Source organism: Numenius arquata, chromosome 3, assembly GCF_964106895.1.
Source record: "Numenius arquata chromosome 3, bNumArq3.hap1.1, whole genome shotgun sequence".
In the NCBI taxonomy this organism is placed as follows: Eukaryota; Metazoa; Chordata; class Aves; order Charadriiformes; family Scolopacidae; genus Numenius; species Numenius arquata.
The window spans coordinates 49,156,137-49,172,825 of record NC_133578.1 but is presented as its reverse complement, the minus strand read 5'-3'; the positions used below and the strand labels follow the sequence as shown (position 1 = coordinate 49,172,825).

General features: G+C 45.4%; 1 protein-coding gene across 2 annotated transcripts in view; it reads right to left on the bottom strand.

Annotated features, from left to right (window-relative positions):
- The window catches only part of E2F5 (E2F transcription factor 5), an 18,582-nt gene extending 1,893 nt beyond the window's left edge, over positions 1–16,689 (bottom strand). Inside the window, exons 1-8 of one of the 2 annotated variants that reach the window (XM_074145093.1) lie at positions 16,492–16,689; positions 8,247–8,356; positions 7,408–7,569; positions 5,358–5,401; positions 3,831–3,895; positions 1,890–2,157; positions 984–1,184; positions 175–219 (exon numbers count right to left, since the gene is read on the bottom strand). In XM_074145093.1, the coding sequence (XP_074001194.1) occupies positions 175–219; positions 984–1,184; positions 1,890–2,157; positions 3,831–3,895; positions 5,358–5,401; positions 7,408–7,569; positions 8,247–8,356; positions 16,492–16,626 (1,030 nt within the window). In that variant the 5' untranslated portion in view covers positions 16,627–16,689. Of the gene's footprint in view, positions 1–174; positions 220–983; positions 1,185–1,889; positions 2,158–3,830; positions 3,896–5,357; positions 5,402–7,407; positions 7,570–8,246; positions 8,357–16,491 lie in introns of those variants that run through there. The other variant, XM_074145094.1, reaches the window with a different exon arrangement.

Sequence of the window (16,689 nt, the reverse complement as noted above, 5' to 3'; positions counted from 1 at the left end):
ATGGAAAGGGGAGCAAAGAATGACAAAGACAGAGGAGGCAGTACAGGGTAAAAAGTAGTTTTGTACTGACTCTTGGCATCAGATTTAACAAGACACCCACCAAGAGTGCTGTTCACACAAACCCCATGCTGCTGCTTGTGATTATTAGAAAAGTAAAGCTGCTAAAATACTTACCGTCAGAAGACATGAGTTCATCGATAATATCCCCACTGATATTTCCTGTGAAAGACAGGAGCACGTGTTTATGGAAGTCAACGCGTATTCTCTGCATTGAAAGGCAGAATTGCACAGTACGGTATGGCTCGCGCAGTGTCGGAGCTACGGCGACAGCGTGCCGTGGATACGTAAAGTATGCTCATCTTTGCATCCCTCAGTTTTTCCCGATATATTTCTCCCACTGATCCCTTACACCCCTAGAGCCACGTACAGTATGAAGCTTATTTGGTGGCCAAGAAAGGTGTTTTGTTCAAAAGGAGTTTGCTACTCAGAGCTGGTTCAGTGGCTTCTTTACGAGACGAGCAAAGGCCAGTACCCGAAGGAGGTAGTACCCGGAGGGGGCTGCGGGACAGATGGGGAGGGACTCTTTATCAGGGAATGTAGCGATAGGACGAGGGGTGATGGTTTTAAACTGAAAGAGGGGAGATTTAGATTAGATACCAGAAATTCTTCACTGTGAGGGTGGTGAGGCACTGGAACAGGTTGCCCAGAGAAGCTGTGGTTGCCCCATCCCTGGAGGGGTTCAAAGCCAGGTTGGACGGGGCTTTGAGCAACCTGGTCTGGTGGGAGGTGTCCCTGCCCAGGGCAGGGGGTGGCACTGGATGATCTTTAAGGTTCCTTCCAACTCTGACCATTCTACGATTCTCCGATTTCCTCTGCGGGGAAAGCGCTCCTTTTTCCCTCCGTGTAACTCATCGGTAGCTTGGTCACAAAGAAAGACTCAGCAAACCACTAACACCATTTAAACAGTAACTGCTTCTTCCTACCTGCGGGCTCCTCCATCTTTGCTATGTCGAATGAGTTTGGCTTGAGGATACAGTTCACATCCAGGGGCAGCAAGCCCTGGTAGTCAGTTGAGCCAGCTGTACCTTGGGCGACATCTCCCGGGAGGCTGGGGTACAACACCGACTCCGGAAGGCTGGAGTAAGGAGCTGCTGGGGTTGCGCTCTCCTGCCGCTCGCTGCCGTCTACAAAAAAGGAAAGGCACGTTATCAATTCTGTTACGGAAAAAGAGAACACAAAAGGGCTGCACCCGGCTCTGTCCTCCGAGGAGAATATGGCCGATGTCTGGCATGAGGTGAGAAGAGTCTCCCTCTTCCAAAGTCACAGGCACAATTTATTCAGGACCCCTCAGAAACGCAGTTTGCAACACTGGCAGCATTTCCTTAAGTCTTTTTGTATTACCCTACTATTATTATGAAAAAAAAAAAAACAAAAAACAAAAAACAAACCTGATATTCAGGCAGTCTCTCCCTGTGGCTATGTGGAAGGAGGTAAGTGACCTTGTGGCACAAAATCTGGAACTGGTGCCTGTCTCATTAAAAGGAACAGTTCAAATCATACGCTCCTTCAGAGGGCGGCAGTTTCATTCCATACTGCATTCTGGACAAGCACCTCAGAATAATTAACAGGATCACATCCAAAACCTGTTCGGTATAAGATGATAAACTAAAAGGGAAGAATCTGTTTCACCAGACAGAAGAGGAAGAGGCTTTTCTGTAACCTCCCGAGAGCTGTCAGCAAGCCCTTGGGGTAGTTTCTTAACAGACAGCTGCTATGCTGTGGGAATTCTTCATCTTTCCTTTATCTACCACCACCTCTAACAGCTTCTTCTTTCCCTCCAGTTCCCTTCCTCCCTTTTCCATCTGAGGTAGGAAAAACCCTGGCCCCACCTGACGGAGCGTCTGCGACTGATGTTTGCGGTGATTCTTGTCCTTGGTTCAGGTCACGTTGCTCTGGTGGGTTTTGAGGAGCTGTAGCGGGTTTAAGGGGAGTCGCTGGAGCTGCAGGTTGAGTTGGGGGCTGTGCAAGGTCATCGGGCGGAGGAACTGGAAACACCATGGGCTTGGAGGAGTTTGATTCTTTATTTATAAGCAGCACGTGGATAGGTCCTGAGCTACTTTTAAGATTGATCTGGTATTTCTTCTGTCCATTCTGTCCCTGTAAAGGTGGTACATTATGAAAGCTACAGTCCCTTGAGGACTTGGAACTTTACAAAATGTACCAGTAACTGCAGAGAGTTATTTCCCACCAAAAGTAATGAAGACGTTTGAACAGAATTCTCGAACTGATGCAGAAGATAAATACAGTGCTCTTCTAGTTAGATCACTAGGAAGGGCTGAGAATTGGCATAAACTTACTAAATCATACTCAGGAAAAAAAAAATATTTAAAACAAATACATGTGATCTATTGAAAAACAAACAAACAAACCAACCCCACCCAAAGCCAACAACAGATTACAAACCTGTAATGTATTTACCTGACCAGAGCACAGTTCTAGAAGACACAAATACACAATTCTTTGAAGTGCTTAACTCAATCTTGAATTCAAGTTATGTTAGACTTAAAGCAGGGCTATATCTTATCAATAACAGCAGTGATAAATAATGATTTCTCTACATTTAAATCCTTCCTTTTAAACAGAGCTTCAGAATGATCCTGGTTGGGACTGAGCATCCTAAAAGAGCTGAGTATCTCACCCAGACTGAGTGAACACGGGATCATGAATTAGTAGAAACAATTTCTTAGCCGATTTGCCAGGCCTTCTTTTAGCAAGTTATTTAAACAACACAGCTAGGACCAGCTTCCTCTAGCACAGTCTCAGACAGCTGACTCTGCAGGGGCTAATTCGGCAAAGAGGTTTTCAGCAAGTATGTGCTAGCAAAAATGATGAGAAAAGGAGCCTCGGTGGAAGGGAACCAAACCAAAACTATCCCATTTGACGTTGGCGATGAAGACTAAGATCAGCTGTTTTAGCCTTTGACAAAAAGCCAAAAAGACCCCAACATCACAGGTGCTAACTTTGGTCCCACAGAGAACCTCACCATTGCCTAAACTGTTTTCAGCAGAGATGGCCAAATAGTATCACTGGGATCGGCGTCATGGTTTTAGCTTTGGATGCTCCCATGATATTAGACTGTGCTTAGCCTCACTAAAAACACCTTGTGAAAAGGTGAATTTCACCCCTTCTAAAAGCGTAGTAGCTGTCACGCTTCATACAATGCTCTCTCCCAACTATGTAAGCCCTATTTAAAACAGAGCACTGCAACAACAACAACAAAAATTGAAGATGGACGTAGGTAAGTAATGTGGCCTCCTACCTCAATCCTGCCCGTTTAAGCCTTCTGGCTAAAGCGAGACATCAGTCTGGGTTTCTCTACCCAGTCTAGTACCACGTTATTGAATATAAACTAAATCTGAACTAATCCTACAACGAGATCAAGAAGGCTTTTTCACAAGAGATCTCCTTTACCAATCCAACAGAGAGAAATTTGACACACGGAAGCAGCTGTTAACAAGTTCTAAAGGGAATTCACGACAACTATGCTTAATTTGGAAAGCTGCAACATTTAACAGCAAGAAAGAAGAAGAGAGGGCAAAGAAACCCACTATTATATTTTGTTTTTAATAGAAGACAGTTACCATTAGTCTACCCAGGTATCCAAATATACTTTTTCCCACCCGTCCCCTCCATTCTCAACTGACATCATCTCGATTTTTAATTTTTTTCCCCACTCATACACAGCTAGAGAGAAATCCTCCGCTCTAACGCAGCTCTTCTTTTCCACTGTCCCTCTAGAACACTTAGTTAAACAAGAAACCAGTACGTACCATTTCAGGTATAGGTACTTCTAACTGTGTACCACAAGGTGCTTGAATTGCTAGAAGCGTGTCTCCTGGTTAAAGAGCAATTTTTGAGAAAGTGTTAAGTGTGCATATCTTTTCTTAAGTCTTGCATGGTATCCACTCAAATGAGATGTGGTAATTCTCTAAGGCCACTTAAAATATTACGGAATTCTAGCATAAATAATGTGGTAGTACTTGCCTAGTCCTTGTAAAATCCAAGTATATCACATAACATAAATGACACAATTCCAATACTTAGACCATAGCTGCAAGCACCTTTTCTTGTAGCAATGCAATATTTACCACTTCCTTTACCTGTTTGTTACCGTCCCCAGATCTCCTACTTGTATACATAACGTGAGATGAAAGTATTTTTTAAACTAGTTTCTTTTTCAGCTAAAACAGCTCTCTGGTCCAGCTCACTTTACAGCTTTGAAATATGGTGGTAGAACAGAGAGATTTTAACAGGGCAAGGAAGAAAAGGTCTTCACAACCATCTTCAGTGCCAGCACTTCCCAGTGTCTAAGCTCACAGCTTCTGCAGCACGTACAGCTGGGATGTAACAGCCGGCTATCAAACTCACCCGTTGGATTACGTGCACTAAGATGTATTGGTTAAAGTCAGGAGATCACAATTACCTCAAGAGCACTGGCACAACTGCAGGTCACTCGGCTACCTGCACATCATTTTCCCTTTGTCTGTAACTTGGAATGCTGCTTTTCTTTCTCTACCTCCCAAGAGACACTTAACACGAAGTACTATGTGACTGGTGCACTAGGTGCCTCCACATTTTGTAATGACCTTCTTTAGTAATAGCTCATTCTTGCTAAACTCTGCAGTAGTTGTCTAATTTTGCACTTTTACTCGAAACCAAACACAAGCTTCCTTTGTGCCAAGGAAGAGATGTTTTTGAGCCGAGCCAAAGGCTGAACCGACAATCTTTCCGTGGGTGCCCCAGGATCAGGAAAGAATGTCAAGGGAATTAACTTCTGCCAGCAATTCTTGGCAATTTCTTCGAACCTCCTGTTCAGAAGGAATCCTTTTGATTTAGTACCAACGCCCTATCTTTGAACTTTAGCCAGCCTCATTTATATAGCACCATCAGGAGCTCCCTCTGGCTGCAGCTGCCACCAGAAGATTTTAGGAAACCTGGACCTGCTGGGCCTTTCTGCTGGGTTGGACCAACATGCCCTATATCCCTGGTTCCGTTAACAGCCTGAGGCAACCTGCTGCTAAGCACGGATACAGAAAGAGACATCCAAAACCAGTCCTCCGAAAACAGCTGAGCTTCCGTTCTGAACAATCTGTGACTACAACTAGAAAATGCCAGGACTTGCTTGTCATGAACTTCAGAGACATCTACTTGAACACCTACTTACTCCTGATCACTATTGGATACTTCTAAATTCAAAATACTTACAGGGAAAAAGTATGGTTAGTTAGCAAGTTAGTTTTCAAGAGGAAGATCAGGAAATTCCTCACTTGAAGAAATACAGCCTAGCAGGAACTTACCATTGAAGCAGCTGCAGATATCTTCATGGGTGACATATGAAAATGTAGTTTATGTCAAGGAACATTTTTCTTAAAGCAACACGAAACTGGTATTTGTTGCCCTTTAGAAGAGCTTTCTCCAAACTGATTGTCGTGGTTTCGGCCGAATTTACCAAAACCGGACCGACAGATGGCCCTTTCCCCCCCTTCTCCCCCCCCTCAAAAGAGGAGAGAGGAGGAGAAAGAGATAAGGAGATTCAGAAGTTTAGAATGAACTAAACTACTTTAATAAAGAATTAATATTAAAATAAAAATAACGAAGAAAATAATGAAATAGATACAATATATACAAAACCCTATCAAGCTCCCAGGATGACAGTCACGTCACCGGCAGGCACTGGGGAAGTCCCAGACTGGACTCAGTGACGGATGGGAACTGGATTCCAGCTCTGGAGTCAGGAACACATGGATCGGGATCAAAGGCAGATGAACAGACAGAGTCCCCTCTGGACGTTGGCCATCGCAGGAAGGGGCTGACCCTTTGATCCCTCAGCTTTTATACTGAGCATGGGGCAGATGGGATGGAATACCCCAGTTGGTCAGGTTTGGGTCACCTCTCCTGTCCCCTCCTCCCCACCGATGTGACCCCTCTACGTTTTTTCCGTTTCTGACCCTCTAAGGGGGCAAATAACGGAATGGGCTGCCCTTGGTTGTTACAGCAATAAGTATAAGCAAAGGCCTCCCTGCACACCATCCCTTGGCATGGAGCACAAACATTGGTCTTATCGTTCTGAGAAGGAGCAGTTTTCTCCACAATATGCCGTTCATTTCAGAGAGTTAGAGGAGGCCGAGCTAGGGTGTAAAGTTACAGAACAGAAAATTGGTTCGGTTTTACTTCAAACCGGGACACTGATCCAAAACTATAAACTTATTGCTGTTACTCAGAGGTGTAATCAAGGCATGATTTTTGGCTTTCAGAATGGCCAGTTAAAAATAGCAGAGTTCTGTCTTTTAAAGAACAAAAAATATCTATTTCTGTGAAAAAAATATAAAAAGAAAAAAGTTGCACAACTTGAATGTTAAGATATTATTCTAAAAAAGCAGAACATGTAAAATCTTGTTTTGAAGAATACCATTTACCTCACTAACTTGACACCACAGAATTCAAAGACGTTATTAGAATTTCCCAGAATCCCACAAAAACACTGCCAGAGGGGACTTGAGAGTCCATCTGCCATCCCATTCCCCTGCCTCAGGCCAGGATCAACTGGTAAGACATTCCAGACAGACATTTGCTTCCCCTCTTCTGGAGAACCTCCAGTGACAGATATTCCACCACCTCCCTGGGGCGTCAATTCCAGTGCTAGCTCTCCCAACGGAATGTTTCTCCTAACGTCTAACTTCAATCTCCTTTCTACGAGATCCGTTTTATGGGGAGTTTCTGTAAAGCAACGGCAAGCAATTTTTAACTACTTATCCCTGGTACTATAGATAAGAAGGGCACTTTTCTGCTCTGACTCTCAGGCATCTATTTTGCTCAATATCTTGCAAGCCAGCTAAACACAGGGTTACAAGTTAATGTAGCAGGAACTCTCTGCTCAGAGAGTATTTACACACAGGATATTATTCCAGTTCCAAACCCAACAAGCTTCAGGAAGGTGTCAACTCAATTTATTCTTTGGGTGACAGCTAAGTTTTTTCAAGAGAAGGAAGCAACACACAAAAAAAGATTCACGTGAAGTACTGCTAAGACAGTATAAATTTAAGTGCTGTAAAGCAAAACAATTCATTTAAAATAAGACATCAGGATTATGCCATGGACTTAAAAATTACTGCCATATATATATGTGGTAAATTATTTTCAGATTAACAATCATACAGTCACAGAGGTTAAAAAGTAATGTAAACAAGATCTATATTTTCCTTCTTTTTGAAGCAAAACTAGATAACAGTATTTGCCTTTCCTTGCTTCGGGATAAAATGGACTATGTTACGCTTTACCCATTACCTACACTTTAACTGTTGCTTTAATCCTAGTTCCAAGATGTACACGATTCATTTAAAAGGATATTGGTGGTTTGTAGAATCATCCATTACATTCTTGATACTTTGCTGAAGCCACAGTTTCTGCTGATCCAGTTCTTTTTCTTTTAGCTCTAGATCTTCAATTTCAGCTTCCAGATACCTCAGCCTGTCTATGACTTCTTTTGTATTGCAGCCAGCACCTACTCCTCTTAAAAAGGCATAAGCATTCATGAAACCACAAGAAGTGGAAATCTGATGCAAACACACAAAGATAATTTCTTAAGACTGCTCTCGACATTTTTAAAATCTACCTATATTTAATATGAAGGAAATGAGTGTTTACCTTCCCAGCAGTGTTTTAACAGAAAAGTGAAAATTCTTAACTGCAAATCAAATTTAAAATTTCCCTTTACCTATTTTCTTTTGGAAGGTAGCTTTTTCTGCATTGGAGCTGCTTTGCAGGTCCTTTCTCCTTCCCCTCTAACGCTTAGCTTGAGCTTTTACCTTCAGCAACCCAAGAGAAAATAGGCATGGACTACTGGAGGATAGGCGGGTGGAGACATCGTGCCCCAATACCCTTCCCAGATTCATCTAGAGTAAATTTTTCAAGTACAAGCGCTAATTATATACAAGTGCTTACTATATAGCAGTGTAAGATTTCTGAGTTTCTCTCCTGTATGCTTTAATCTTGATTTTATGTATCAAAGACGCAAGTTAAAGGGAAGACAGATAAGGTTCATTTGCAACTTTACTGTGATTCTAAAATGTCACATTGCTCATTGATGAGCGTAACATTACAGTGTCATATCCACTCAGGAGAAGTGGAAAGGGGCAAGTTTTGTTGCTTTCAAGCACATGAAAATTTGCAGAATTGACAAGGCTTACTTCCACTGAATGCTGTTTTTTGACTTCTTCTCAATGAGATCAATTCCCTCCAAAACGTTGGTGATATCATAGATCCTTCTCTTCTGCCTCACAGCAAGGGTATCAGCAGCCTGTCAAGAGAAGAACAAGGAGTATCACAGAATCACATGGGGTTGGAAGGGACCTCTGGAGACCATCTAGTCCAAACCCCCTGCCTAGACAGATTGCACAGGAACGTGTCCAGGGGGGTTTTGAATGTCTCCAGAGAAGGAGACTTCACCACCTCTCTGGGCAGCCTCTTCCAGTGCCCTGCCACCCTCAAAGTAAAGAAGTTCCCCCTCAAGTTTGTGCCCATTTCCTCTTGTCCTGTCACTGGGCACCACTGAAAAAAGACCGGCCCCATCCTCTTGACACCCTCCCTTGAAGTATTTGTAAGCATTGATCAGATCCCCCCTCAGTCTTCTCTTCTCCAGACTAAAAAGACCCAAGTCCCTCAGCCTCTCCTCCTAAGAGAGATGCTCCAGGCCCCTCATCATCTTTGTAGCCCTCTGCTGTACCCTCTCCAGCAGCTCCCTGTCCTTCTTGAACTGGGGAGCCCAGAACTGGACACAGTATCAGCGGCTTGCATGCTGAGGGCAAAAGAGGGTTAAAGCCATTCCCTTGGAAAAAATGCCAAATAATGTCATGTTGAAGGGAGAAGGTTCAGCTCTTCAAGAGCCAGAAGCTCCATCATGAATTCGAAAGTTCAGCGCCTGTGTGCAGCGCTACAACGCGTGCTGAGAGACATCACCTCTCTGAAGGCCAGCAGGCCTACCCTCCTTGGAGAGAAGAATTCACAGGTGTTGAAAAGACCGTGTTCAGTATTTGGATGATCTGCTATCCAAGTGCACGGAGGAGCTTGCAATGCTCTTTCTGGAAGGTAGGAAAGAGTAGGGAAGGCAGAGAGCAACACCCTGCGGCAGTGGAACAAGCCTTTGAAGCCAATGACGTATTAAGTTTATCATCCCTTCTGCTGACACTCGAGGCACTGCCGTCTTTGTGTGGGTTAAAACTGTGCTGGGATATGAAACAATCTGCTTCATGCTGCAATTCAAGCCACGGTGACTTTTACGTACCTGATGCAAAGACTTAAGATATTATAAGCAAACTTGAGCTAGTCATGCCCTCCACAGCCTCATCTCTTTGATGCTGTAAAGCGGCTCAAGTTCAAAGAACAGCAGCAGAAAGGAGAGAAAGCCAAGAGGAGTCTGCCTCTGTAACTACTCAGGACACTCGGATACAATGATTACAAGGAATTATACGTATTCAACAGACTAAAATAAAAAAGAAGAAAAATCAAGAGAGGGATAGCTGGCAAAGACTTCTGCATCCCAAATTTGAACGAATGTGTAAAGACAACTAATTTCCAGTATAGGCACTTAATGATTTATTTCAGTTTGCCCAACAATCTATTCAATTAATGCTTTTAGTAAAGTAGCCTATATGAAGAGTATAAGCTGAGACAACCACAAACAGGAAGGAAAACCAAATCCATTTTTTAGTAAAGTTCACAGAACTCCTTTTACAGTATTTTCTGAACCATAAACAAACTCACTAATCTTCCAAAGAAACAACACTTTCCTATTAAAAAGTTAATTACTAAGGCTTAGTAGCCCAATTCACACTGGTGAATGTTTTGCTAGTGAAGTAAAATCTAGTAGTGACAAAATCGATGCCGCCTGCACAATGTTTAATCAACACCCTGTGTACCTCACAGTCTCCAGAGGCACAATTTCTACAAGCTCTCTACATTACTCAGTGCAAGGAACGGACAGCACACGCTTAAGTGCCTTCTGCTTTTTTCCCATTGCTCAACACATGGACCTAGGACTTCGTCTATCACTCATGATTTGAATGGTGAAGAAACTGCTCCGGAGACAGTTTTCGTTACCTCACGAGGTTTTCCAAAATGCCCATCTCTGCAGTATATAAATGCTTAATGTATTTTCAAACAAAAGTTTAAGACTTAAAAAAAGAAAAAACCACAAACCTAAACCATTAATTTTGAGTGCCCAACTTCAGATGTTTCAAAGTTGGAGTGGTCTCAGTACTCTAAAACTGTATTGCATTTCCTATGTCCAAAGCAGGGCTCCCATTAACACCAGCAGTGGAGATTCACTACTGATGCAAAACAGGCTCCAGAACCCCAGCTTAGGGACCGAGAAAATGAAGGACGTGGTTATGTATGTATTTGGCTCGACTAGCACTGTATATAATTCAATGACAGCTACAAAGTCCAATTACTTACAACAAGAATTCCAACTGGGACCAGTCTGCAAAGTTTAACCCAGACATTCACTAACTTTCTGGTGCCGGTCTTGTTACCTAATTATCTTCTCAACATTTTATGGGGTGTTTCACAGGTATTTGAAAACCCAGTTGAAAAGTTCCTCCCCAACACTCCAGCAGCTACCAACATTAACACCACCTGGTAGGCACATGGCTCAGAAATTAAGTTCAGGCATTCAGTTCCTCCACACAAACCGTGCATTAATGACTTCAATAATTAAAAGAGCCTCCTGAGACTTTTAAACAAATTTCCTGCTGTCAAAAACACTTTTAAAATTCATCATTTCTCAGCCTATGTCAAACGGTTGAAGCAGATCCGGGCGGCGCAAGAAAGGGACATCTACCACAACTGCCCTGTTAAGATGTTTGGATGCAACTTCCACATTTCTTCCTCTGAATCATTTGGAGTTCCTTCATGAAATTTTTCATGTAAAGCTGCTGCACTCTAGTCATTCCCTCTAGTAGCTCCTCATACTTTGAATATCTATGTATCCAGACAAGCGTTATATGAGCGTCTCATAGACAGGTTCTTAACTGGAAGAACAGCACAGTTTCAGTTGCAGGCATGCACATGTACACAAAACCCTGCCCAGAAATAAAAATAATATAATTAAAAAAAACCCAAAAAAACCAACCAACCAAACAAAAAAAAACCCAAGAAAAACCCAACCAAAAAAAGGATAATCGAGAATTTGAGTGCACTCTCATACAACTTCTTTGCTCCCTGGGAGCTGACAAAAGGCAGTGGGACTTATCAGCTGCACATTCCCTGCAGTAGCACCGAAGAGCAGAGGAATTTGCTAGAGTACCATGGCAGAGTCATTAGTCAGAAGCTTAATGAAGCAGAAGGGCCAGCACCGCCTGCCTGCTTGCTCTCTATGTGTCAAAGGAAAGAGGTCCTGCATCTTCCATCCTGTCCCCATAGTAGGTAACAACACGTTCTCCCCAAAACGACTGTCAACAGTTTGGTGGGAGTTTTGACCTGAACAGCGCGCTTGGCAACCTATACATAAAACTACTAAATATTGTTGCACACATAAAGGTCAAGGGAATGTAAAATTTAATCATAGAATGAATCATAGAATGGTTAGAGTTGAAAAGGACCTTAAAGATCATCGAGTTCCAACCCACCTGCCATGGGCAGGGACACCTCCACTAGAGCAGGTTGCTCAAAGCCCCATCCAGCCTGGCCTTGAACACCTCCAGGGATGGGGCATCCACAACTTCCTTGGGCAACCTGTTCCAGTGCCTCACCACCCTCACAGTAAAGAATTTCTTCCTAATATCTAATCTCAATCTCCCCTCTTCCAATTTAAAACCATTACCCCTTGTCCTGTCACTACACTTCCTGACAAAGAGTCCCTCTCCGGTAATAGATAGGCTTGTTCTTCTGTGGAATAGGGCAGGTGTAAGGCACTTGTTTTTTTGCTCCTGATCAATAAATTTCTAAAGGTAGCAGCAGACAAGCAGTTTTTAGAGTACCTGACGTTTTGCGCTGAGGATCAGAAACACCCCTTACCCACTCATCTTCCTCTTTTTCTCTCCTCCCTGCAATTCATGGGTTGCTGCATGTAAGAGCAACCTCGTTTTCTTTCCCTTCCATCTCATCCCTAAATGTTTTAAGCTTATTTCTATAACTAGATTTGTTTATTCAAACAAATAAACAGTGACAGGTTTATTCAGTGACAGTTAATACAATTATTGGAGAACAGCTGTTTGGTTTTAAAGTAAGCACTGCAGAATTCAAATTCCAAGGAAAGAAAATCCTCACTTCCACTCCCACAAGTCGTCAGATGTTAGCAGAGAAGCCTCCCGCATGCAAACATTTCCAAAACCAGTTCAGCATACAGAGCTCACAAGGCTCCTTGCTCCTGAAGCAAGGAAGAGTGACCCAAAGGGTAATGATTAATGGAGCAGGTTCAAGCTGGAGGCCTGTAACCAGTGGTGTCCCCCAGGGGTCAATACTTGGTCCAGTCCTGTTCAAAATATTCATCAGTGACCTGGACGAGGGGACAGAGTGTATCCTTAGCAAGTTTGCTGATGACACCAAACTGGGAGGGGTGGCTGACACCCCGGAGGGCCGTGCTGCCATCCAGCAAGACCTGGACAGGCTGAAGAGCTGGGCAAGGAAGAACCTCATGAGGGTGTAGGGTCCTGCACCTGGGGAAGAAGAATGTCAGGCACCAGTACAAGTTAGACGTGGACCTGCTGAAGAAAATTTCCGAAGAGAAAGATCTGGGGGTCCTGGTAGACAGCAAAATGACAATTAGCAAGCAGTGTGCTCTTGTGGCCAGGAAGGCCAATGGAATCCTGGGCTGCATAGGGAAGAGTGTGGCTAGTAGGCTGAGGGAAGTCATTCTCCCCCTCTACTCTGCACTGGTGAGGCCACAACTGGAGTATTGTGTCCAGTTCTGGGCTCCCCAGTTCAAGAGGGACAGGGAACTACTGGAAAGAGTCCAGTGTAGGGCAACAAAGATGATTAAGGGATTAGAGCATCTCCCTGATGAGGAAAGGCTGAGAGAGCTGGGACTCTTTAGCCTGGAGAAGAGAAGGCTGAGGGGAGACCTTATTAATTCTTATAAGTATCTAAAGGGTGGGTTGAAGGAGGATGGAGCTGGGCCCTTTTCAGTGGTTGCCAGTGAGAGGACGAGGGGCAATGGGCACAAGCTGGAACATGGGAAGTTCCACTCAAATATGAGAAAAAACTTCTTTCTGGTGAGGGTGCCAGAGCCCTGGAACAGGCTGCCCAGGGAGGGTGTGGAGTTCCCTTCTTTGGAGATTTTCAAGACCCGCCTGGATGCAGTCCTGAGTAACATGCTCTGACATGCTCTAGGCAATCCTGCTTCAGCAGGGGAATTGGACTAGATGATCTCTGTGGTCCCTTCCAACTCTAAAAATTCAGTGAAATTCAGTGCCCACACATAGGAGGGTGCATCGCTGCTGCTTCGTGATGGGTCAGCACACACGTCCCAAAGCATCCTCTTACAGGCTGCTTAACTATAATTACAGGTGTATCAAAAAAAGGATCTGATGTCCTATAAAACAGCTTTTCACCCTCAACTGCTAAATGACAAAGCCAGAAGTACACTTAGCGTTTCCAAACTGTATTTCCTTTGTAGCGCGCTGCTTGGTTTTGCTGCAGAAATACAGATCAGCAGCACGACATCAGACAGTCAACACCTGCCAGCAGAGAGACATCTGAAGATGTTCACCGCATGAATCATTTCTTGGAATGCTGTTCCGTTTCAAGGTCCTCCTGGTTCGTCAGTTCCCTGAACACATTGACATAAAGCTCCTGCTGGTTTTCATCCTTCCTTAGATACGTGGCTTATTTGTGAGGAATACCGGTGACAGAAATGTATGTTCTGACTCATTGTTTATGAAACTACTAACGATTTTCTCCCAGCAGTTAGTATTTACTTCCAACAAATGCTATCCTGTAATTCAGAAACCAGTTTCCAATAAAGGTGCTGAGCAGAAACGTCTATGACTTGTTGCAATGCTCACTTACTTTTCCCTGGCTATCAACCCTTCCTTCCCCTCTGGGTAGACACCTTCCTCACAAAAAGGGAACGAGAAACATCATCCCATCCCTCTTTGGCTCTTTAAGCTAAGCTTTTTGGCCTGATGTCTTACGAACTGACGATGTTTTGTTTCTCAGACTGACCTGGAACACCTCTCAGCACAGTAAGCTGCACAACAACCCCCGAGACTTGGACAGATTAGTGGCGTTTTACTAAAGAAAGAGGCAGCTAAATGCTAAGAAGTTAATCAGTTTGCCCAGACCACAGCATAATTAAAAGGGGAATATAAAACCTATCAATGTCCCTCCGAGGTCACCCTGAAGTTCCACTAGCTGCGGTAGCATGACTGAAGCGCTTGCTCTCTGAGCAGGGATGCACAAAAAAAGCTTGGAGAACACCAGTCACCTCCTGGAGCCCATTAAGAATAATCAACAAGTAAGGTCAGTTTTCCAGAAAGGACTTTTCCAGAAAGGACTTCTCATTCGTAGATGAGAAGCTCAACATGCGCCAGCAATGTGCACTGGCAGCCCAGAAAGCCAACCCCATCCTGGGCTGCATCAAGAGAAGTGTGGCCAGCAGGTCATGGGAGGTGATTCTACCCCTCTACTCTGCGCTCGTGAGACCCCACCTGGAATACTGTGTCCAGCTCTGGAGTCCTCAACACAGGAAGGACATGGACCTGTTGGAACAGGTCCAGCGGAGAGCCACGAAGATGGTCAGAGGGACGGAGTACCTCCCCTATGAAGACAGGCTGAGAGAGCTGGGGTTGTTCAGCCTGGAGAAGAGAAGGCTCCGGGGAGACCTCATAGCAGCCTTCCAACATCTGAAGGGAGCCTACAGGAGAGCCGGAGAGGGACTCTTTGTCAGGAAGTGTAGTGACAGGACAAGGGGTAATGGTTTTAAATTGGAAGAGGGGAGATTGAGATAGATATTGGGAGGAAACTCTTTCCTGTGAGGGTGGTGAGGCACTGGAACAGGTTGCCCAGGGAAGCTGTGGCTGCCCCATCCCTGGAAGTGTTCAAGGCCAGGCTGGATGGGGCTTTGAGCAACCTGCTCTAGTGGAGGTGTCCCTGTCTATGGCAGTGGGGCTGGAACTGGATGATCTTTAAGGTCCCTTCCAACTCTAACCATTCTACGATTCTATGACTTCAAGTAACCAAAACGCCAAGCGGCCTCTTACTGCACTTTCCTTAACTCCTGGGCACCTCACTGAGGACCTGAGCCAGCCAGGTAAAATACACTGTTTGCCTCAATGCCCTGCGCACCCCAATGGCCGAGCTGAGCCCCGAAACATGTTCCAGGGGATGTGGGACACCCTGAGAAGAGTCCCTCCTGATGAGGGTTCCAGGGCTTCACTGGGGAAGCCCCAACGCCTCCAGGGCTCACAGGCTGCAGAAGAGGGTGACGGCGATTTGCCACCTAGCCCACCAATTAAGCATCTTATCACAGAATCACATGGGATTGGAAGGGACTTCTGGAGATCATCTAGTCCAAACCCCCTTACCAAAGCAGGTCCACCCAGAGCAGGTGGCACAGGACCGTGTCCAGGCGGGGTTTGAATGTCTCCAGAGAAGGAGACTCCACCACCTCTCTGGGCAGCCTCTTCCAGGGCTCTGCCACCCTCAAAGTAAAGAAGTTCCTCCTCATGTTTAGATGGAACTTCTTGCATTCAAGTTTGTGCCCATTTTCTCTTATCCTCTCACTGGACACCACTGAAAAAAGACCGGCCCCATCCTCTTGACACCCTCCCTTGAAGTATTTATAAGCATTGATCAGATCTCCCCTCAATCTTCTCTTCTCCAGGCTAAAAAGACCCAAGTCCCTCAGCCTCTCCTTGTAAGGGAGATGCTCCAGGCCCCTCATCATCTTGGTAGCCCTCTGCGGTATATATGTAAAGTACTAAAAAGGTCTGCTTTTCAACACCGTTTTCCCTTTGCTGAGAGGACACCGGGGGGGGGGGGGGGCGGTTGGGGGTGTGTGAGAAACAGTTTTAAATAGGGGCCCGTGCACTGAGACGGTGCACAAAGCAACGCAGGAGAGTAAAAAATTGGAAAAAAAAAAAAAAACACAAAAAACAAACCAAAAAACCCACAACTACCCAAACCGGTGAGCTACAACTTGTGCCCGGTAACCACTTTAATCTCATTTAAAAAAAAATAAAAAATTAAAGGGCCGGAAGGTGTATTTTAACCGGGCCTCAGCCGGGTCGCCCCCCCGCCGACCGGGGAAGGAGGAGGAGGAGGAGGAGGAGGAGGAGAAGAAGAAGAAGGCGGGCGGCCCATTATCGGCCCGTCCCCGGGGCCGCGGCCGCCGACCGTCTTCCCTCCCTCCCCCCCCCCGCCCTCAACTCCCCTCAGCGCGGGCAGGCCGCCGCCATGGCGCCGCCGCCGCCCCGCCCCGCCCCGCCCTCGCACCGCTTTGAGGTCCAGCACGCCGTCCTTGGCCTCCTGCAGCAGCGACACGAACTTGGTGGTCAGCAGCCCCAGGCTCTTCTCGTGGCGGCTGCTCCCGCCGCCGCCGCAGCCCGCCGCCTCGGCCGCCGCGGCCATGCCGCCAGCGGGGGACCGCCCCGCCGCCACGTGTGGCGACCGCCGCGCAACGGCGCCCGATCC